This window comes from Poeciliopsis prolifica, unplaced genomic scaffold (assembly GCF_027474105.1).
Source record: "Poeciliopsis prolifica strain line A6 unplaced genomic scaffold, Auburn_PproV2 SCAFFOLD070, whole genome shotgun sequence".
NCBI lineage: Eukaryota > Metazoa > Chordata > Actinopteri > Cyprinodontiformes > Poeciliidae > Poeciliopsis > Poeciliopsis prolifica.
Genome location: NW_026562445.1, coordinates 1,703,296 through 1,725,000, shown reverse-complemented (window position 1 = coordinate 1,725,000; position 21,705 = coordinate 1,703,296). Strand labels below are relative to the sequence as shown.

The 21,705-nt window shown below is 41.6% G+C and overlaps 1 protein-coding gene across 4 annotated transcripts in view; it reads right to left on the bottom strand.

Annotated features, from left to right (window-relative positions):
* Nucleotides 1-21,624, bottom strand: part of upf2 (UPF2 regulator of nonsense mediated mRNA decay) — a 22,573-nt gene extending 949 nt beyond the window's left edge. The window contains exons 1-21 of one of the 4 annotated variants that reach the window (XM_055020735.1): nucleotides 21,458-21,621; nucleotides 19,995-20,363; nucleotides 18,399-19,178; nucleotides 16,706-16,866; nucleotides 15,756-15,947; nucleotides 14,956-15,102; nucleotides 14,254-14,357; nucleotides 14,084-14,169; nucleotides 13,897-14,005; nucleotides 13,121-13,234; nucleotides 12,926-13,042; nucleotides 12,032-12,421; nucleotides 10,356-10,631; nucleotides 9,565-9,748; nucleotides 6,843-6,991; nucleotides 6,540-6,644; nucleotides 6,370-6,468; nucleotides 6,111-6,284; nucleotides 4,499-4,640; nucleotides 3,849-3,969; nucleotides 1-1,531 (exon numbers count right to left, since the gene is read on the bottom strand). The exon at nucleotides 1-1,531 is cut by the window's left edge and continues 949 nt beyond it. In XM_055020735.1, coding sequence (XP_054876710.1) covers nucleotides 1,522-1,531; nucleotides 3,849-3,969; nucleotides 4,499-4,640; nucleotides 6,111-6,284; nucleotides 6,370-6,468; nucleotides 6,540-6,644; nucleotides 6,843-6,991; nucleotides 9,565-9,748; nucleotides 10,356-10,631; nucleotides 12,032-12,421; nucleotides 12,926-13,042; nucleotides 13,121-13,234; nucleotides 13,897-14,005; nucleotides 14,084-14,169; nucleotides 14,254-14,357; nucleotides 14,956-15,102; nucleotides 15,756-15,947; nucleotides 16,706-16,866; nucleotides 18,399-19,178; nucleotides 19,995-20,362 — 3,828 coding nt within the window. In that variant the 5' untranslated portion in view covers nucleotide 20,363; nucleotides 21,458-21,621 and the 3' untranslated portion in view covers nucleotides 1-1,521. Of the gene's footprint in view, nucleotides 1,532-3,307; nucleotides 3,775-3,848; nucleotides 3,970-4,498; nucleotides 4,641-6,110; nucleotides 6,285-6,369; nucleotides 6,469-6,539; nucleotides 6,645-6,842; nucleotides 6,992-9,564; nucleotides 9,749-10,355; nucleotides 10,632-12,031; nucleotides 12,422-12,925; nucleotides 13,043-13,120; nucleotides 13,235-13,896; nucleotides 14,006-14,083; nucleotides 14,170-14,253; nucleotides 14,358-14,955; nucleotides 15,103-15,755; nucleotides 15,948-16,705; nucleotides 16,867-18,398; nucleotides 19,179-19,994; nucleotides 20,364-21,457 lie in introns of those variants that run through there. The other 3 variants (XM_055020734.1, XM_055020732.1, XM_055020733.1) reach the window with 3 other exon arrangements.
* Between the last annotated feature and the right edge of the window lie 81 nt (nucleotides 21,625-21,705).

Genomic DNA, 21,705 nt, shown 5'->3' with positions numbered 1-21,705 from the left:
GTCATGTTAACAGAGGTTGATGGAAGCATGAAAATTAAAATAATAACACCCTCAATTTTGTAAAAAAAAAACAAAAAAAAACAACATTTGTTAACTTGAGTTTGTTTTCAACTTTTCTGAAAAAGAGTTAATCCAATAAAGCAATTTAAAACTATTAATCCCCCGCAAAAAATAAACGCCTTTATAATTTATATCATCCAAGTCTAAGATGCTCTGGATGATGATGCTCCAGTAGCTGTCAGTGTTACAGTGAATCTGAAAAGGCCTGACTGAGAGTGAGCAATATGACTTAAAAATTAAGTTTTTCCTACCAAATCTGATTTTAATAACTTTTTTCCCTCACTTTCTTTACTAAAAAAGAAATTACAGATGACAGATTATTTCAATCATCCCTTCTGCGAGTTAGGATTCAAGATGGCCGCCCTGCGAGCTCTGACATCACTGAACTATGGAAACAATAATTAAAATTACATTCAATTAAAATCACAAAAAACAGAAAATTTGATCTATGTATTGATAAAATCGATTAGCCGCCCTGATCATGACATGCTAAAAGCTCAATATACGTTCAGCAGAGATGACATTCCACAGAATACCATCTGCTAATCCACCTCCTTTGCTTTTGCACCATTGTTATCTGCTGGGCTTTAGCTGACGGGATCTGGTCACTTTTTGTCATTTAAAAGGAAATAAACTTCCCGTCAGTAAATTGCATCAAATAATTGAAATCAATATTCCAAATGAAAAAACCTCCAGTCCCCTAAACTTCAGAACCGCAACCGACGGTTAGCCGCCATTTCTGCACATTGTCTGACTGAACACAGAAAATTCAAATAAATGGAAAAATCACAAAGTTTCGACCTGCTAAAACCTTCCAGAGGATCATGACTGATCCAGAAACGTCAAATTTTAACGAAACAAAAGCAGAAAACTTAAATCTGTGCAAAGTATCAAATATTTTAATAAACAAATACTTTTAAACTGAAATAAATCATGGGAGAAACAGGAATTAAAAATGGATGCAGATGAAGTCCGAAGCGATTTTCTGAATTATTCAGCAGATTAAAACCTCTGGAAGGTGATTTTTATTCTCTAATATTTCTGCTTCATGATTCAACTGAAAACCTTCGTTTTGCCGGGAAATCAAAAGGTTCCTGCGTTGGCATCAGTCAGACGGTCTCAGCAGGATCCGTGCACACAGGAAACAGTAGAAGAAGAAGATGCAGACGTGTTCTCCTTAAATCGGTTTATTTATCTTCAACCCGGTGACACCGACGCTCCGCCGCCGCGTCCGGTCCGTCCTCCAAACCCGACCGCTGCCGGGTTTTTCTTCAGACAACAGGCAAAAAGGAAGAGAGCCTCCTGTCTGAGCCCTGACCTTTGACCTCTCCTCCCTGGGTTTGCTAACAGTGTGTGTTCAGGTCCGGGGGGTTCTGGTCCGACCCGGTGTCTGAGGGATTCGCTGTCCCCTCCCTCTCTCTCTCTCTGGTGCTCGCTCGCTCGGCCCGGCGCCGTCTCCCATCAGCGTCTCCTGCAGGACGGAACAGGAAGTTACTGTCGGCGAGCAGGAAACAGTTTTATTTCCCACATACGGGTCCAAACGTTCGCTTTCCCTCCATTAACTTTCAACACGACTGCAATTTAAGCATTTCAGCGTTTAGGTTGTTAGACTCAAACAAATCCTGCAAACACAAGAAGAGAGTCAGCTGCGTCTCCAAACTAGAATTAGGAAAATAAATTAGCTTAATGGAAACGTGACAAAATTTTTTGTCAAATTTAGGAATGAAGCGATTAACCAGATTAATCAAGACTACAAAAATTATTACAGAGCAGCAGCATGTGTATAGGGATCAAAATCACCTGCTCTAGACTCCCCCTAGTGGCCTGGAGGGGCCACTGAGCGTTATGTACTGGCTGTCATTTATGCTAGACCTTTTTAAGCTATTTATTACTAACCAACTGTTGGCTAGTTTTAGATAAAACTTTTGTAAACGAGAATGTACCCGTTTATATGTTTTGTTAAATTTTCAACTTGCAAGTTTTAGCTAAAACTTGGTAAATATCTTGTTTGCTGATTTCAAGTTATTTAACCCGTTGGAAGTTTTTTCCCTTTTTTGACTTTTACAAATCAGTCATAAGTCAACAAAACTCATTTTTTTAAAAAATTGTGTGCAACGTTTTTTGGAGTTTGCATCATTTGTGTTTGAGGGATGCATGGATGGTAGCAGTCAGTGTCGCAACTAATCTGAAGAGGCCTCTGACTGAAGACTGTTGCTGCAAGCTAATAGCTTAAAATTCAGACTGTTAATGTTGTGGATGAAATCGGCTCTGATAATCCACCTCCTTTACTTTTGCCGCACCTCTCCAGATCTCCATCTGTTGTCTGGGCTTTGATTGGACCATTGCAACAACTTGATTTTTATTGTATTTTTTTTTAAGATGTAGTTTTTTTCAAATTTTTTCTGAATTTACATGTTACTTACCTCCTAATTTTCTGCTCCTGTAACTGGGAATTGAAATGAGTTTGGGACGTTGTTGTTCCCAGGATTAGAGTTTTTGGACTTGAGGATTTGGCTGCCATCTGGCATCAGTATGAAGCTTGTCATGTGACCCTGGAGTCACATGACTGACCTCGACTGTTCCTTTGGTTGTTTTTTGTAATGTTTGTGTTGATTGATAAATGGCAAAAGATAAAATATTTCAGCTCAAGAGCTTACTTTTTTTGAAAAAAAAAAAAAAATCAGTTAGCCACTTGAAAAGTTAATATGGCGGACATTTTTCAAGCTGGTCGTTGAGGAACGTTTCTTTTTTATTTTTTTTAGGTTTCAAGATGATGGCTGTCATGGAAATTTTAATTGCACTAAAATCGGCAATTAGATGAATGTGTTTGCAGTCAAATCATTGCATGCATATTTTGAACTACTGAAAATGTTTTTCTTTTTCAAAATGGCCGTCATTGTTGAGAGAGCATCTGTTTGCAATAAAGTAGGAAGGAGCTGCAGCCAATCGAACTCAGCTGACAAAAACGTTAGGTACGTTAATCCGGTACTGAAAAGTCTCAGATAAACTAATGCTAATAATGCAAAACAAACCAGAAACAAAAAAAATTAGCGGAAGTTATTGCTAAAATAAGTAATTTGTGCCATCTAAGGCGACATCACTAAACACAAAAAAGAGTATGCAGCAGCTAACAGAAAAATATTGCAGAAACTAAACCACAAAAAAATAGTGGAAGCTAATGCTAACCACCAAGATGACATCACTTCCTTCCAGTTGACAACTGGTGTCAGGAAAGTCCTAAGTTTCTGATTTTGCTACATATTACTTTGAAGTTATTTGAATTTTGATAAATTCATCCAATGAGGAAAAATTATTACCAATCATGGCAATAATTTAAAAGGCTGGAAATGGCAGCCATAATTTCCTCCTTAAATCCAATGGAAGCACTAAAGGTTTACTTGTTTTTCCTCTTTTGAATAAAGAATGAGTGAGGAAGCTGATAAAGAACAGATCAGTTTTATTGGATCCTGCTGCAGTGAATCCAACACACAACGGATGCAGCTTGTTGCTGCTGAACCTGCTTTTATTTTAAAAAGAATCTGAAATGTAAAAAACCAAATGTGAAAATATAAAACGATCTAAGTCTTTGTCTCTGAGTGTTCAAGGTTTTATTCCACAGCTTGTCCCTGCTGTCTCTGCTGCTTGGCTTTCCTGTCTCTGTCTCTCTGCCTGCCTTGGACCTCATGCTTTTCAATTCTCGCCCTTTTCTCTCTGCTAAAACAGACACCAGGAGGCGATTCAGACATCACACCCTGAGCTGGAACATTCTCTCCGTTAGCACGTCTCACCTTCCTCCGGTTTTGAAGATGAGGTCGGCGTTGGGAGCGCCTTTCGGGTGCTGGTAGCGCGGCCGGCGCTCCCGGTTGGTGTTGGCCGGAGCCGGACGCTGGGCGAACGACTGCATCATCTCTGAAGAACGCGAAGGAATGAAACACAAAAGAAGATAAAATGAAAGAAGAAATGCAGAAAAGATTGTGACAGGCTGACAGGTTCCAGATTCATGTTCTCAGCTAAACCGGGTCATGCTTCAGGAAATAAGTTGCTCCATTTCCTTGTTAGGCGCATTAACTACTAATCTAGTTCAGTGTCTTCGCCAAGCAAAAGCTGAATCATTAATACAAACAATAGCAGAAGCTAATGCTAAGCTGCTAGACACAAAACATAGCATAAGCTAAACCTAAACACAAAATAAAACAGCACAAGCTAATGCTAAACTGCAAAACACATTTTAAAAAAATAGCAGGTGCTAATGCTGCTTATGTTCACTGACAACTAATACACTTAGCTAAGAGTCTTAGCTACGCTAATGCTAAACATACAAAAATAGCAGAAGCTAACAACAAACAGCTAAACAAAACAAATAAAAAATAAGCTAATTCCAAACTGTTGGTCACATAAAGAAAAAGCAGATGCTAACGCTACATAGCTACATGTGTACCCTGGTAGTCTTCCTGCTCCTGCCTCTCGTTGATGTCCAGGGTGAGTTTCTTCATCCTCATCCTCTCCTCCTGCTCCGCCTGCTGCTGGTTGAAGTGATTCGCCGCCAGGTGAGACGACAAAGGGACGTTCAGGATCTTATACTGTCAGTGAAACAGGAAGTTACGTTACGATGCCATAAAAGGGACGTTACAGATAGAAAACACAGAAAAAGGGAAAAAAAACTCATGAAGTTCAGAATTATCTCTGAAATTTTCCATAAAAACCTTGAAATCTCAGTTTCAAAAGTCTAAATTTTGTTACAGTTGAAAAATTAATCAGATCGTCTTTTTAAAAAAGGGTTAGTTGAGACGAAAGCAACAGATTTTTGTCATCCAGTTTTTGATAGAAAGAGAGAAAACAGAAAACATATAAATTATTAATAGTTATTGAGCCTATTCTAATTTATTGTGCAGGAGCCTCAATTCTCCTTCTCAACCTGTTAGCTTAGCTTAAAGACTGGAATCAAAGGGAAACTGCTAGCCTGATGCTAACAGAAACACAGACGCATCCAGCAGAATCTTCAACAATAAACCGACTCAGAGTTGAAAGCTCCAGATTTTCCCTGAAAGGTCTCCTTCAGCGCCGAGCGGACAAGCGGAGCTCAGAGCTGCAGTTACAGTGTTTACCCAGGAACAAACGTCATTTCCTCTCCACGCTGAAAACCACAAAGTAGCTCTGTGTTCACGCCGCGCTGACGGCAAACCGGAGCGAACTCTGGACGGCAGAGGCGGACACACCCTAACCCTCAAACCGCAGGTTTCTCCCCGGCAGCCGGTCGGACATTTAACACAAAGATATTTAACTGGAGACATCAGCAGAGCGGCGAAAACATTCAATCTAAATCATCTTCCTAAACATCTCAGACTTTAGTGGGATGGAGTCCCACAAGGCTCACTGCTCGGTCCTAAACTTTATTTTACTTTATTATGTATCCAAGTTATTAACATTTATTTGCTGATTATGTCACACTGGGGTGGGCATTTATCTTTTCATAATAATTTTAACAATAATTACAACAATAAACTCCAAAAAATTATGTCTAAATCATAAAACATCATTATCTTTGTTTTAACCAACTGCCCATGTTTTTGGAATTTAATTTGACAATTTTCTCATTGAAAGCATCAATAAAAAATAATACATTTGAATATAATACTAAAATAAAACATGTGTAAAAAATAACATTTACGGTTGTGAGAGTTATCATATAACAAAAAAGCTGAAATATCAAATACGACTGAAATATTAAATATTTTCAAAAATCTTTTAGTTCATATTAAAAAAAATCTAAATATTCAATTTTTTTCCAAATGACTTCTAAAAAAATTCACTAAATAAATGTAATAAAGGACTTTCCATGTCATGCTGTTGCTCATTACTTCCATACATTAGTTCATGTTACAGAAAACCTTCTGCTGCATTAGTTTTGGTTTTCTCAGCATTGTGTTTCTATGGAAATGTTAACAAAATAAATGATAGGGTGAGTATTATCTTAGTATTTGAAACAAAAAGAAAAGAATCATCAGCATAAAGAGAATCGTTATGCTTCAGGTCAGAGGTCGTTTCCTCACCTGCTGCTTGTTGCCCTTGCGAGTGAGCATGACGAACTGCATGGTGTCGGAGATGTCCGAGTCTCCCTCCCCCATGCACTGCTGGCCGGAGCCGCCCTTCTTCAGCTGGCTCTTCAGCTGCAGCGGGATGGCCACGTCCAGCTGGTGCACCTTCACCGCCTCGCCGCTGCGCTGCTGCAGAGACCACAAGCAGGAAGTGGAGAGTCAGCAGGCAGGAAGAGTTGGCGCTTCCCACAGGAAGGACAGGAGGAGAGGAGACCTGCAGGTTCTCCAGCATCATCTTATCCAGAGCCTGGATGAAGTCTTCGTCCTCAGCGCAGGCGACATGCTTCAGTCCTCCGCCGCGGATCGTCACTTCCTGGCAACAAGAAACCCGATTTAACACAAAGACCGTCCACCATGACGCCAGCCCATCGGTCATATGAATACATTGTTCTCCTCGTCCGTCTCGTTCTCCTTGTTGGAGTCGGTCAGGTAATCCGTGTTCTCCTCCTCCTCTTCCTCTCGCTCCTCTTCCTCGTTCTCAGATCCTTCCTGTGGAGACAAAAACCTGATTGTTACCGAAACAAGAAAATGAAGAAACAAAGAAAGAGAGAAAAACAGACTTATGTGAAGCTTTATCTTCACAGTAAATACAGAAACGAAGACAGAAAATGTAAACTGTAACCGCCTCACTTCTCCACAGCGAGACGTAAACGCTGATATGTCACCAGAGCAACCAGATGGACTCACATCCTCTTCCTGTTCGTTCATCTCGCTCTCGTTGCCCGACTGCTCCTCGGTGTCAGCGGCTCCATCTTCGTCCTCATCCTCGTCCTCCTCATCGAGCGGCTCACCTTCGCTCATGGCGCTGGAGCGGCCGTCCTTCTCCATGGCCATGCCTTCACACACACACACACACACACACACACACACACACACACACACACACACACACACACACACACACACACACACACACGCTATGAACACATTGAACAAGCATCAACATCTGATAACTAAAGCTGTTGACAGAGGGGAGGCGTAACGACTCGATGGGAGGCAGCAGATTAGGTCTGGTGTGTCTGAAGGCCTGAGGAATGTCCATAAATCACTCTCTGCTCTTCAGCATTCATGCTGCCACCAAAACATTCACCAACACCGGCCGTGGAAAGTTACAGGGTAAACATGCAAACCGCTTCCTCACTTCTTACAACTTCTTTAGGGAGCGCTGCTACTTCAACAAATCTTTCAATACATTTTTTAAAAGTCTGACTTTTGCGTCTCTTATCTAATAATTCCAAAAGCTGGAGATGCAAGTTATCAATTTATGAATTAAAGTTGATGGATCAATGGTTAATTGATAGGCGGCCATTTTCTTAAAGGTTTTCTGTTGCATCAAGAGGCTGAATGACGACAATTAAAGGTGAAACAAGCATCTTAAGAGCATTATATCTCGAAACAGAACCGCATCAAGAACACTTTCAAACTTTGGACCGTTTTTCTAGTTCAGGGAACTAGAAAGAGAAGGTATTGCTAAATTGCTAACTCCGCCATCTTGTTTCAATATTAACCGCTCCGTTTATGAGCAGCGGCGCCCTCTGCTGGATGGCGGCAAAACTACAACAATAAAATAATACCTAAGCAGATGTTATTAGTTAATCGATAGGAATTCATTTTAATCTAGTAAACCATCAAATCGACAAATACAACGAAGAACAAGGGCCATACTGCTAAACAAGAAAATGACTATGAGAAGTCAAAATAATCAGAGAATAAAGTCAAGAGAATGAAAATAGTCATAATATTTTGAGAACAAAGTCGTAAAAGAATAAACTCTAAATAATATGAGAAAAAGGTCAAAATTATGATAAAGGTGCAATATTATTGCTTCATTCTCTAGTATTATGACTATTTTCATATTTTATTAACTTTATTATAAAATTGTGACTTTGTTTTTGTAATTTAATTTCTTTAATTTTTTTCTCTATCTATTTTTCTTCACAGGAATTTAACCGCAAGTGGATTAATTGTTTTCATCCCTGGCAGGAGTATTTATGGTCTGATTTAGAGGTAGCTTTTCCTCCTCTGAGCAAATTTAACTCCAGTTTGATTGAGTCACTTTCTCAGAGGGTGGAGCTCACATTTTTCTCTGCATTCCAGAGCAACACACTGAAACTGCGGAACAAAGCAGAGTTTTCATGCTGTCATCGAGTCGCAGAGCCAGATACACCTGCTGCAGAATGGCTTCCTTCTTCCCTTTCACCTCCGACAGACTGGAACTAAACCAGACCAGGCTGTCTATAAATACAGCCACGCTAAAAAGAAAGTACACCCTCATCCTGACCTGGGGTTTTACACAGCAGGTACCAAACCATCACACTCTCATCAGAACAAGCCATTCATTTTTAAATGATCCTGTCATAAACTTTAACCTTTGACTTCAGAGTTTTTTGTTTTCTTTCTGGGTTTTGCACCTTCTGACCTGCAGGTGAATCTGCAGGTGAATCTGCAGGAAAGTCTGGTTGTTGTTCTGGATCCTTTCCAGATTCTGGGTGTCCAAACTTTCAGCCAAGAAGGAAAAAATGTTCAATTTGGAAGAAGTGAAGGTTTACAAAAATCTAATTTAAAAATGCAGGAGTAAATTCACAGATTTCTTTCTTGTTTCACAAAAACTCCACATTTTCTAAAATAAATAAAACGGTCGGATTGTTGAAGGATCTCTGAATAAATTAGACGGAATATTGAAGGGCAAAGATTTTCCTGTTGAAAAGAAATCTTGCTATGAAATTTATGCATCAACAAACTGCAAACTTACAAAACTCCAATGTGCTGCATTCCTTTTCAATATGCTTAATAATAACATGTCTAATATTGTATTGTATCAGGTGGATTAATTAAAAATCAGCAAAACGTGCCAAAAAAATCTGATTAACTGATTAATAGTCAAACAATCGATTACTGATGTGAGCATTATTTGTAGTTCTGTCAGTAACAAAATAAATGTTCCAGCTCTAGTTCTAGATGTAATAATGTTTCCATCTGATTTCACATCACTCAACCTTCGTTCTCTGCCTTCACTTTGAGAGGAATGCAGATTTTCCTGCCAGATTTTTCTGTCTCTCGTTTAAAGACGTCGTTCTGCTGCGTTGAACTTGGTTTTCTAGGGAAAACTGTCTCACCGAGTCTAAAACTCGGAGCTAATGACGACCAGCTCGTGTTACTCAGATGAAAACAAAGCACTTAAATCCATTTTCGATGAGTAATCTCTATTTTGGTGACGCAGCTGGAATAAAATAATTCATAAACGTGATTACATTTAATCCCAGATGCTGCGTGCTGACGGAACCGTCAGGTGAGCGCATGCGTTTGGTATGCAAACGTTTCCTCCTCCTGCGGAATGCGGCTCTGCTGGGAGGAAACCAGAGGAACCAGCTGCAGAGCCAAACCACGTCGTCCGGAAACTCATCCTCACCCAGTTTGACGAGAACTTCCTTCTCCAGGTCGGCCGCCTGCCGGGTGGCGTCGTCCAGCGAGCAGCTGAGCCGCATCTTGGGCCGCAGAAGCTCCAGCGTGTCGCTGATCATGTAGTCGATGTCGATGGGGAACGGGTGGTCCTTCGTCCAAACGTCCACGCTCTTCTTCCACCAAATGTACCGCTGCAGAAACACAAACCTCATTAAACCTTCAGAAAGGTTCACAAAAACTGTTTGAATTCATCTGCCATCATTTATGACTGTTATTAATCTGTTTGTGGCTGTATTCTCCTTTCTGCTGTTTAACAAACAAATGTTTTCTGACATATAAAATGTAAGACAATAAGTTATTGAGCAATTATGAATATTTATTACAATGAAATAATTCATATGAAATGATGAATTGTTTTCTCCTCAGATTAAAGGAATAAACACAAAATTCTGAATGAGGATTAAATCAATTCTGGTTAAATTAAACAAAAATAAATAAAGGGAAAGTTACAAACAATCTCTAAGAGATTTTCTCTCCATTTAGCAAACAGAAATAATTTGGGTGATTCTCACTGATCCAAACTGAGAAAAGTTGATTCTGATTTTAAATATTTGTTTTCAAATTGATGTTTCTAATTAAGCGTGAGATTGAACTTTGTTATCAAACTGCTCCTGTTGAATCTGAATCACTTTCAAGGACTTTCCAGACCTTGAAAACCCCAAATTCTCCCAGACCGAAGCCCGGTAAGAACCCAGTGGGTTCTGGTAGCATGTTAGCGGCGGGAGGCGCTGAGCCGACCTGGAAGTAGATGAGGAAACAGTCGAGCTTCTTCTTGCTGGAGCCGCGGTCGAAGTACTGGCCGCAGGTGTCGAGCAGCGTGCAGACGAGCCGGATGCGGAACAGGTGCTCGGGCGGGTCCAGCGGGCTGGGGGTGCCGTCCGGGTTCACCCCGAAGGAGATGAAGGAGAAGAGGGTCCGGAAGACCACGGCCGACTCCACCATGCGGTAGTTGTAGAGCTCACCCAGGAACTTGGCGCTGCTGATCCGCCGCTGGTTGAACTTGGGCTGGTTGACCTGGAAACAGCAAACCATCAAGGCTGTGGTGGCAGCATCATGCTGTGGGGAAGCCACATTATTAACTGCAACGTTGAAGGTTTGACTCGGACTTCATTTCCATCTTTTTGTTCCCAGCTGATGTCAAATTATCTAGAGTTTCACTTTCAGAAGGCAGAATATAGAAAATACTATGAAAATACAATTAATTGTTAACTGGGTCATTCACACGTCTGTTACTGAACAAGAGCAAGTTTTCTATATTTGGAAGTGTTAAAAAGAAAAAAACATGTAGGTTGAAATGATTAATGGGATTGATTGTGATTAATCAATTCTTAAAATAATTGTAAAGTAATTTAGAAATCAATTAATCATTAACTGAAGTGTAAATCCTCAAATAAAGGCAATATGGTGAACAAGAAAGACAATCAAAAGTAATTAAGGTAAAACTGCACAAAAAAACATTTTGCTTTCAAAATTTTAAAAACTTAATATTTTCTACCCACAACACCTTAAGTTGAAGTTTTAGCTTCAAATTCTGTAAAGAAATCTCCTCTTTCTCAAATCTCCTCGCCTTGTGAGCCAGTGAATCTAAAACTGATCAGCCCTGCACTGTGTTGATGTTGAATCGAGCAGGAAGGCTGGATCTGCACCGAGTCTCTTCAGCTCAGTAAGATGTCAGGTGGAAAAGATGCAAGCTGGATTTTTCTGACAGATTCAAATTTCTGGTTTTATCTGAAATACAGGTTCTGATTTTCACAGATCCAAGTTTTTCATTCTGAGAAATGTACAGCAGGTGTTTAAATCCAACAGAAAATAAAGAAGTGACAAGACTTTCCACGTTTTATTGAAATCTAACCAAAGTCCAGCAAAGTTCTCACTGGGATCATTTTGCAAATCCTTTAGGCTGTGGTCTAAAATCACAGTTTGAGTAAACATACTGTAGTTACTGTCAACAGGCTCGGACAAAAGGCTCAGTGTTTCCATTGGGTGGCGCAGGGTGGATGCTTAATGCGTGCAGTAATGTGCAGACGGCTCTTCATGTGCAGCTGAAATATTCCAGGTGAAACTCAGGCTTCAAATTTTCCGTTTTGCAACGGAAACTGCTCAGGAAACCTGGAATAGTTTCTGTTTTTACACGTCTATCGGTGCTTTTCAATGCAGAAGAGACATTTTAACACAGAATTGTTAATAAAGGAGCATGTGGAGCTGAACGATGAATCGGATTAATGGTGATTTACCTATTATTGAAATAATCAATTAGTAATTTAAATTAATCATTAACTAGAATGTACAGACTCAAAGAAACAGAATTTACTGAGAGGACTTCTTCAGAGCAGTAATGAAGAGAAAACATTTACTTTTCCTCAAGTTGGTCATGAAACGCAGACCATGATACGGAGGCAGTTGTGTGAGCGTACCTCCATGCCGAGCCGGATGTCCTCCAGGACGCCGTCCACCACGTGGATGCCCACGTCCTCCTGGTACGCCACCAGGCCGGCCAGCAGGTTGGCCACGCAGTGGATGCTGTTGTACTTGACGTTCCAGATGTTGATCATGCAGCAGATCAGGTAGCCCTTCACCTCGGGCTCCTGCCACGGCAGCTTGCGCATCTGCCGCAGCACTTTCTCCGTGGTGACCTTGGACAGGTCCTTGTACAGCAGCTTCCTGATGTACTCCTGCAGCGGCGGCCGCTTCTTCTTCACAGCCTTCTCGATGGGCGGCGGGTTGCAGTAGTAGTAGGCGTTCTCCACCATGGTGACATAGCGCGCGTCCAGGTGCTGCGCCTGCTTTTTACGCATCATTTGCTCCTGCAGAGGAGAGACAATTTAAGCTGAATATCTGCTGAAATGACTTGGTCTAAGAAAAATAAAACACTTTAACTGATTTTTTATTTTCAACATTTTGCTGGACGATAAATTGTCCTGGACGTTAACACGATAAACAATAGTGTTATTGTTTTGAGACCATTTTCAAGTGATATAATGGAAATAAAGACATCAAAATGCAACAAAAAATTCTCAAAGATCAACAAACTTTAAATTCTAACATTTTACACTGAAACTGGAAATAATTCAGACATTTTAAATATCCAAAATAGACAAAGCAAAATGAATTATTAAGTCTCCATAAACAAAATTGTCCTTCAAAAAAATGTGTAATAGAAACACCGCAATTCAAAATGTTTTTTGTCCAACACTGAAAGTTTTGCGCAAATTTGCTGCAGACTAAGATTTAATCTGTGTTCAGGTTTGCAGCAGCTGGTTTTTGTGCTCATAAAGACAGAAACGTTGGAGCCGCAGGGAGGGACTGACCAGCAGGACGCTGGTCCGCAGGTGAGAGTCGGGCGAGCGGAACAGGAAGCGGCCGCAGGTCTCCAGCAGCGTGCAGGCCATCTCGATGTGGTGGTGAGTGAAATCAGACAGCAGCATCTGATGGGGTGCAGCACAACGGAAACGTTAATCAAGCATTTGATTAACATGTTTGGACGTTTGGAGGTCCAGACTCGCCTTCAGGCAGTGAAGCGTGTCGGTCTTTGAGAACATCTTGAACTTGGAAAGTTCTCCGATGAATCGCACAGTTTTGTTTTTGGTCTCGATGTTGATCTGGTCCTTCTTACGGATCTAAAAATGGGACAAACATTTACCGAAGCAAATATTTTCAAGTTTTTCTATATTTAAATAAATTGCAGGGTTTCTACATTTACACAGTAAAACTCAAGAACCCGTCAAGCATTTCCAGGGAAGTTTTCAAACTTTCCCAGAACTACACTTGAGATTAGGGAAGACAGGATTAATCAGATTAATCAATTACTTATATTAGTGTTTTACTGCACAAGAGTTTTGTACATTTGGAAATGTTAATGCAAGAAATAAGAAAATATGTTATTGATTAATTGATTAATCAGACTAATCAGGTATTTTTCTGGGTTTCAGCAAAATAATTTTGGCAATTGTGTCTCACCTAAAACAAGTTTTATCTGATTTAACAAAAACATTTTGTTTAAACTGCAAATAATATTTCCCTACTTTAGGCTTTTAATCAAATGTTAGATTGCACTTTTTTTTTGTTTTTAATTAAACTGCAGTTTGAATATAGGGCACTTTCAGGAACTTTACACAGAAATTAAGGACTTTCCAAACCATGAAAGTACATACATTTAAGCATTTTTCAAGTATTTCAAGCACCTGAAAGGCTTAACTGTTACTGAGATCTGCAGAAACGTGTGCATTTGTCTCTGTATTTACAGTGAATTTAAAGGTTTAATGATGGAAAAACGACCCACATGGAACCTGAAGTCTCCCTTCAGCATGGAGCAAAGATCCTCGGCTACGTCTGACATGCAGGGATGCAGCGTCGCCACCAGGCGAGAGTAGAAAGGCAGAAGATCCAACCTGAAACATCAGCGGGTCACCAAACAGAAACACGGTGCGACAGCGCCTTTGTGTGGCGATTCCAGGTATGAACCTCACCTCTGCCTGGGGACGGTGAACAAGGCCCGGACCAGTTTCCTCCGGTTGGATTTGGTGTTCATGTTCATGCAGAAGTCCATGGCGGCCTGAAAGAGTCCAGATCAGCCGTTTATTGACTGTTTGCAGCTGCAGCTCAGTTAATCTGAGGTCTGAACCTCAGATTAACTCACCTTGTCTATCAGGTCCCTGTTGACACAGTTTGGAAGCTGCTGAATGAAGGCGTCCACAATCAGCTTCAGGTGCGACCCGGTGTTGGCCTCCTCGTCTTCTTGCTCTGCACAAAAAAACAACAATAATGTGTAAAATCTAGATTAACTAAAAATGCAGTGAAATCTGCTATCAGACTTAATTTCCGACTTTTTATTCAAAATACTACTATAATAATCATCTTTTGTGTCGTGTTATTAATCAGTTAATCTAATGAATAAATACGCTGTACTGATGTTAAGTCAAGCAAAAACAGAAGAACTATTTGTGTGGTTTCTTTGACTGCAGGTGTTTCCTTTGCTGCATTTAATTCAAGAAAATTGTAATTTTCTCTATAAAATGGAAGAAAATTAATGTATTTTTAATATTGTATAAAATGGATGAAAAATCTGAAGAATGTGCAAAATGTTATCAGATTAATTGTCAGAGTAATCAATTAATAAAATAATCGTTAGTTGCAGTTCTAGGAACAAATCAGGGATCTGATGGATGAATTGTCCTAAAAATTATTTCCATAAACGATAATATAACATTAAAAAGGGGATATTTAAATGGAGCAACTGATAATCTGTGAAATACTTCAGTTTAGTGAGATTATGTTATCATTTCCACGTGTTTTTCAGTTGAATTGTTCAGGAAAATCTCCGATTGGAATCAGTTCCCACCTTGCTCATCCAGCAGCTTCTTGGCCAGCTCCTCGTTCTCCACCTCGTCTCCTCCCTCCAGCTCCAGAGGCTCGTCTGCGATGTCCAGCACCTCCAGATCCAGCTCCAGGTCTTCTGTGGCGCTCACATCCTTCCCTTCTCTGCCATCTGAGGAACACAGCGCATCAGTCACACCGGCCCCATTGGTCCGCTACAACCCGACTCCGGTCCGCTTGTCCAGAAAGTCCAGTGTGTTCTGCTGAGGTGTGAATGCTGATCTAACTCTGGTTCGCCTACAAATCTCGGTTCGGTTGAAGTGAACTCTATTAGAGATCGCTCCAAAAGCAGGAGGTGAATTAAAACGCACGGCATCCTGGGTAAATGCAACCACAACAAACTTGCTAGCCTAGCGCTCGCAGCAGACGTCGCTCATGATCTTTAGCCAAAGACAAAAGTTGGGTAGTAACTAGTTACATTTACTTGAGTAATTGGAAGTATTTTTACTGCACGGTATTTATTTAACTGTCACCTGATTCACTTTGTTGTGAAGTATCTCGACTCTTGAATGAAATTTCTGACAGTAACTTCACTGAATGAAGAACAAACTTATTCTAAACAAAAATCTACTCAAATACTGAACAACTGATTGATCACCAATCATTTAATATTTTTCAAATAAGTTTTTTTAACATGAAACTTCGGAACTTTAAAAAAAAGTTTATAAGTTTTTACTCACAGAATCCAGAAATTTTACTCAAGACTAGCAATACTTCATAATAATTAAATAAAAGTAAGAAACCACAGAATAGTGATAAACGTACCTTTGGCGTCGTCCTTGTCTTTGCTCAGGCCGCTCTTCTCGTTGTCCTTGAACAGGATGGCGGGAATGAAAGCCTTCAGGTCGATCAGGTTTTCGTAGAAGTTCCGCGCGTCTTCGTCCTCCCAGATACCGCCCTCCAGTTCGTACTCTCCGGGTTTCCCAGGGGTGAAGATGTCGATGCCGGGGCCGTGCTCTGGGGAAGAGAACAGCTGATGCCAGGGCTACATCCAACCAAATTATCCAGAGAAGGATACTTTTATGCAAAATTCACATTTTTATACTTTTAATTAGCCTCTAAAAGACAGACCAAGAGCTCAAAAACCCTAAACAATTACAATAAAATGCCTTTTTTTGGCCAATGAGTTATAGTTTTTTGGTGTCTGGAAAATAAGCTGTTGCAAAAACTTCCTGATTGTTAAGTCACATTCCACTGATGCTTCCTCGTTACCTAGCAACCCCAGCAGAATTCCACACTGTAACCTAGCAACCCCAGCAGAATTCCACACCGTAACCTAGCAACCCCTCAATTTTGAGAATAAATTATCAGTATAGTAACTGGATGACTTTTTGGGGAAGTCATCAGTAATTAGTAACTAATTACTATTTCTCAGTAACTTGATCTGATGCAGCTGAAGGCGCCCCCTGCTGAACGCCCCCTGCTGGGCGCCCCCTGCTGGGCGCCCCCTGCTGGGCGCCCCCTGCTGGGCGCTCCCTACTGGGCGCTCCCTACTGAACGCCCCCTGCTGGGCGCTCCCTACTGAACGCCCCCTGCTGGGCGCTCCCTGCTGGGCGCCCCCTGCTGAACGCCCCCTGCTGGGCGCTCCCTGCTGGGCGCCCCCTGCTGGGCGCTCCCTGCTGGGCGCTCCCTGCTGGGCGCCCCCTGCTGGGCGCCCCCTGCTGAACGCCCCCTGCTGGGCGCCCCCTGCTGGGCGCCCCCTGCTGGGCGCTCACCTTCCTGCACGGTCTTGTCCTGCGGCAGCTCCGGCATGTTTTCGTCCAGCAGGTCAGCCAGCGTCTGCGTGTTGGCCAGCAGCTTCTGGTAAGACGTGGCGAACTCCTCGTACTGCTTGTGGCGATCCTCGCTCAGCTCGCCTTTGGAGTGCAAGATCCGCCTGAAACCAACGACAGAATACCTCAGCTCGGGTCAAAGTGCTTAAAAATCCATTTAACAGGAAAATTGATTTACTTTCCCTTTTTCTGTTAACTTTCTTAGAGTTGATAAGCTCAGTTCTAATTCTGATAGCATTTAAAAAATAGAAAGTCGTCTGATAGTGAACTGAAAATGAAAGAAAAAGCAACTAAAGTTTAAAGGGGAAGTGATTAAAATGAGTCGGGCGGATTGGCAGAAAAACATGAAGCAACATGAGCGATTAATCAATTTCATTGATTAACTGAATTTTTGGTTTTTCAAGACTAAAGTCTCAGCAGAGAAACTCATCCAGGTGTTTCTCTGCTGAGACTTTGATTCCTGCAGCAGGTCAAACCAACGGTCCAGAACGCTGCTGCTGGAGTTCTGACTAGAACCAGGAGGATAGAGACGCCACCCAGCTCTACGCCACCCAGCTCTACGTCACCAGCTCTACGTCACCCAGCTCTACGTCACCAGCTCTACGTCACCCAGATCTACGCCACCAGCTCTACGCCACCCAGCTCTACGTCACCAGCTCTACGCCACCCAGCTCTACGTCACCAGCTCTACGCCACCCAGCTCTACGTCACCAGCTCTACGTCACCAGCTCTACGTCACCCAGCTCTACGTCACCAGCTCTACGCCACCCAGCTCTACGTCACCCAGATCTACGCCACCCAGCTCTACGTCACCAGCTCTACGCCACCCAGCTCTACGCCACCAGCTCTACGTCACCCAGCTCTACGTCACCAGCTCTACGCCACCCAGCTCTACGCCACCCAGCTCTACGTCACCCAGATCTACGCCACCCAGCTCTACGTCACCAGCTCTACGCCACCCAGCTCTACGCCACCAGCTCTACGTCACCCAGCTCTACGTCACCAGCTCTACGTCACCATCTCTACGCCACCCAGCTCTACGTCACCAGCTCTACGCCACCCAGCTCTACGTCACCAGCTCTACGCCACCAGCTCTACGTCACCCAGCTCTACGTCACCCAGCTCTACGTCACCCAGCTCTACGCCACCCAGCTCTACGTCACCCAGCTCTACGCCACCCAGCTCTGAGAGAAGAGACTTTAACTCCTGCTGATAGTTTATAAATCACTGATCGGATTAAAGATCTGCTGCTGGATCAACCTTCCAGACCTCTCATGGAGAAGCAGCATTCAGCTTCTATGGTCCACAAATCTGGAACCAACTTCCAGAAAAACTGTAAAACTGCCGAAACACTGAGTTCCTTTAAATTTAGGCTAAAACCCACGAGTTTGGTTGCTTTGGAAAAGTGACAAATTGAACATTGATCAAGATATTTCATGTGTGTTTTTGATTTTAACTATGGTACTTGATAAAATTAAATGTTTGGAGTTTCAAAATTGATGGCAGTGTGTTGTTTTTATTACTTTTTTAACATTTCTGTCTTTATTATGATGAAAAGACCTTTGAACTGCTGTGTTGCTGAAATGTGCTACACAAATAAACTTGATAGATTAATTTACTGATTGACTGATCTGACCGGTTCTGCCTCTCGGTGTTCTGCAGCTCCCGGTGATCCTTCTTCAGGTGTTTGGTCAGGGAGGTGAAGTATTCCCTCAGCAGGTTCTGGAACGGCTGCTGCTTCTCGGTGCTGATGATCTCGCTCGGCGGGAACGCTAAGCCGAACTTCTCCGCCGCCAGCTTCACCCTGCGCGGCACCAGACCAGCAATGTCGTCGCCACAGTGCTTGCAGAAGCTGATCACCACCGACACGTGAGTGTGCGTCTCGCGGTCCGTCCCGATGATGTTCTTCAGCTGCTCGTAGATCAGCGAAAGCCCCTCCTTGTCGGTGAACAGGCCGACGATGGTGAGCTCGGCGATGAAGCGCAGGTCGGTGCGGAGTTTGCTCACATTGGGAGACTTGTCTTCCTTCCTGGCCTCAAAGTGCTTCTTCCAGGCTTGCAGCAGCAGCGGCGCAAACTCAGCGTAGCGCTGGTGGAACAGGGAGCACAGGTGCACGGCGCAGCCCACGTCGGAAATCTTCAGCTTGGCCTCCACCAGCGAGCTCACCGCCTCGCCGATGTACTTGCTGAGGTTGAGCGAGGCGAAGTCGTTGGAGAGTGCGTCGCGCTGCTGCTCCGTCAGCGTGCGCAGCTTCTTGACGAAGGCCGTGTTCTTCTTCAGGCTGGAGTCCAGGCGGCTGAAGAAGGCCTCCTCGGGTCGGGCCTCCTGGGCGTTCTGGTTCCGGCTGCGGAGCTCCTTCCGGCCCTGATGCCGTTCCCAGGCCTCCTGGTGCAGCTGGTGGCCCTCCTCCTTTTCCCTGAAGATGAGAGGCAACGGTGGACCAGGGTTAGAATAGTTATGGGTTTTTTATTACACTGAAACAACACAAAATCTTAATTATTTACGGTCTAATTTCTAGTGCAAATATCTTATTACACTGAAAATACAACAAAACTAATTCACAAGTAACTTTCCAGTGATATAAAGGAGCTTGTTTTAAGTCAACAAATCCATAATTTTGATGAAAAAGTTCTAGTTCCACCTGCAGATTATTTTACGACAAACATGATGAAAATTTCTTGTAAGTAAAATAATGTGGCAAATGAACAAGAAGTTTTTTATCAATATTAAGGAATTACTGACTTAAGACAAACTCCTGTATCTTGCTGAAAAGTGTTTTGTTAGTTAATTTTGTCTTATTTCAAATGTTCCAACACATTTGGATTAGAAACTAGACAAAAGCACTTGGTTTTATTTTGAAACTTATAGATTAAAAGATTAAAAATTGAAAGATCTGCTGCTGTTGCATCAATCTTCCAGACCTCTCATGTCTTCTGCTTCCATACAGGAGAAGCATGTTAAATTTATGTATATATCTTATGTTTACATTTGAAAGTCTGACATTATTTTGATTTTAGAATTAATGGATTTGATTTAAATGCATCTAACCAAAATTTAACTGTTTTGTGACTCGTTGATTTAATAAAATTAGCAGCTGCTTTATGTTTGACTCATAAGACAAATTAAAGGCAGAATCTCTTAATAAAATCTTCTTGATGAACTGCATTAATCCAAACTTAATTTGACTCCATCACTCGGTTTCTTCTTCATAATGAAGTTAATCATGACTCACTTGAGCAACGCTGCCTCTTCCTCACGCTGCCGTTTGGCCTCATCTTCTTCGAGCTTCTTCTGCAGCTCCTCCTGTTGCTTCTTCTCCTCCTCCTCTTTCTTCTTCTGATCCTCCTCCTCTTTCTGCTTTTCCTCCTCTTTCTTCCTTCGCTCCTTTTCCTCTTTCTTCTTCTTTTCCTCCTCTAGGCGTTTTTTCTTCTCCTCCTTGCATGTGTCCTTTTTACCACCGGCTTTCGCCTCTTCTTTAGCCTTGTCTCTAGCAGATGCAGCCCTCCGTTCAGCCTCTTTGTCCTTCTCTTTTTCTTTGTTGGTGAAGGAGTTGACGTTTTTTTCATCCATGTTTACTGAGGGCTTGCTCTCAGCAGGCATACTGAGGATGGAGAACAACAAACTTTCTTCAACAAAACAGAAAACTATTCAGAAGAGTGAAATTCTAATATATCACACTGCTTTTATACTAATTTCAGAACCAAATCCTTTTTAGAGAATTGCTTATTAATCAAACAGGAAAATATCCTTAAACTTAAGATGGTATGTCAAAACATACCTGATAAATTAAACCAGATACAAACTGGATTTTGGGGCTTTTCTTCATCGGACTAAAAAAAGTTAAATCGTTCAAAAATCCAACAATGATTGTGAATATTTAACTCATTGTGATTTTTCTTCAAGAATAATTCACCATATGCAATAACTCTCTGATGGATTCTAGTTAATAATGAGTCTCAAAAACATTTGCCTTCCTTGTGGGTTTTATGAAGTATTTCTGAATTTGATGCAGAGCAGAAGAATTTTTGTGGCAACCTGACATATTAACATGTAACAGCTGATTAAAACAACTTCTAAAAATCCCTGAGCAAAAGAAGTCATTCCTTATTTTGTAAAAAAATAATCTACCAGTTTTAAAGACAAAATTTGGACTTTAACTCCACACGGTTCTATTCAATCCAACATCATAATATAGAGCTGGAATGACGCTGCAGCACTTCTTCAAACTATCAACCATCACCACGCAAAAAATTTATTTTAAACTGTAAGAGCTGTAACAAGTCGGGGATCTTTTAAAATTGTTATTTCAAAATCTAATTTAACGACAAAACCATTTACTAGCATCGTGAGGGAGAGTCGGGAATCAAACCAACGAACCGCCTTTTAACCACAGACTTGAACTGATACGTTCACTGAAATAAGACAAATTCCTTCAGCTCTTAACAGCTAAACTCGTCGATGTGCTTTCATTTCAGGGTGCTACCAACAAGTTGTAGCGTAAAAATGTGTTTAGAAATTCATAAGTTAGCATTAGCATTAGCTAAGTCATTGTATGAACCGACATTAACAGACATTTATACACCCCGGGAATCCGCACTAAGCTGTGGCAATGTTGACTTCAAATAACATACACGGTAAAATAACAGATATAGACACAAAACGGTGGAAATGTGGCTGTAAAAAGATGAATTTTACCTACTGATGACTCCAAAACAAACATCGGTGAATGGTTTCCAAGTTAACCGAAGAAGGACCCTGTTGTATTGGTACTATGCGTTTTGCCTGATTAAAAATATAGTAAATAAAACAAACATGGGTAATTTTGTGGCAGCTAAAATAATTGGTCAATATCAATACAGATTTATTTTTAATATATGTATATTTTACTTTATCATATGTCTTGGCAAATCTAAATTGTGTCAACTGGAATTTTTAAGGTCGCC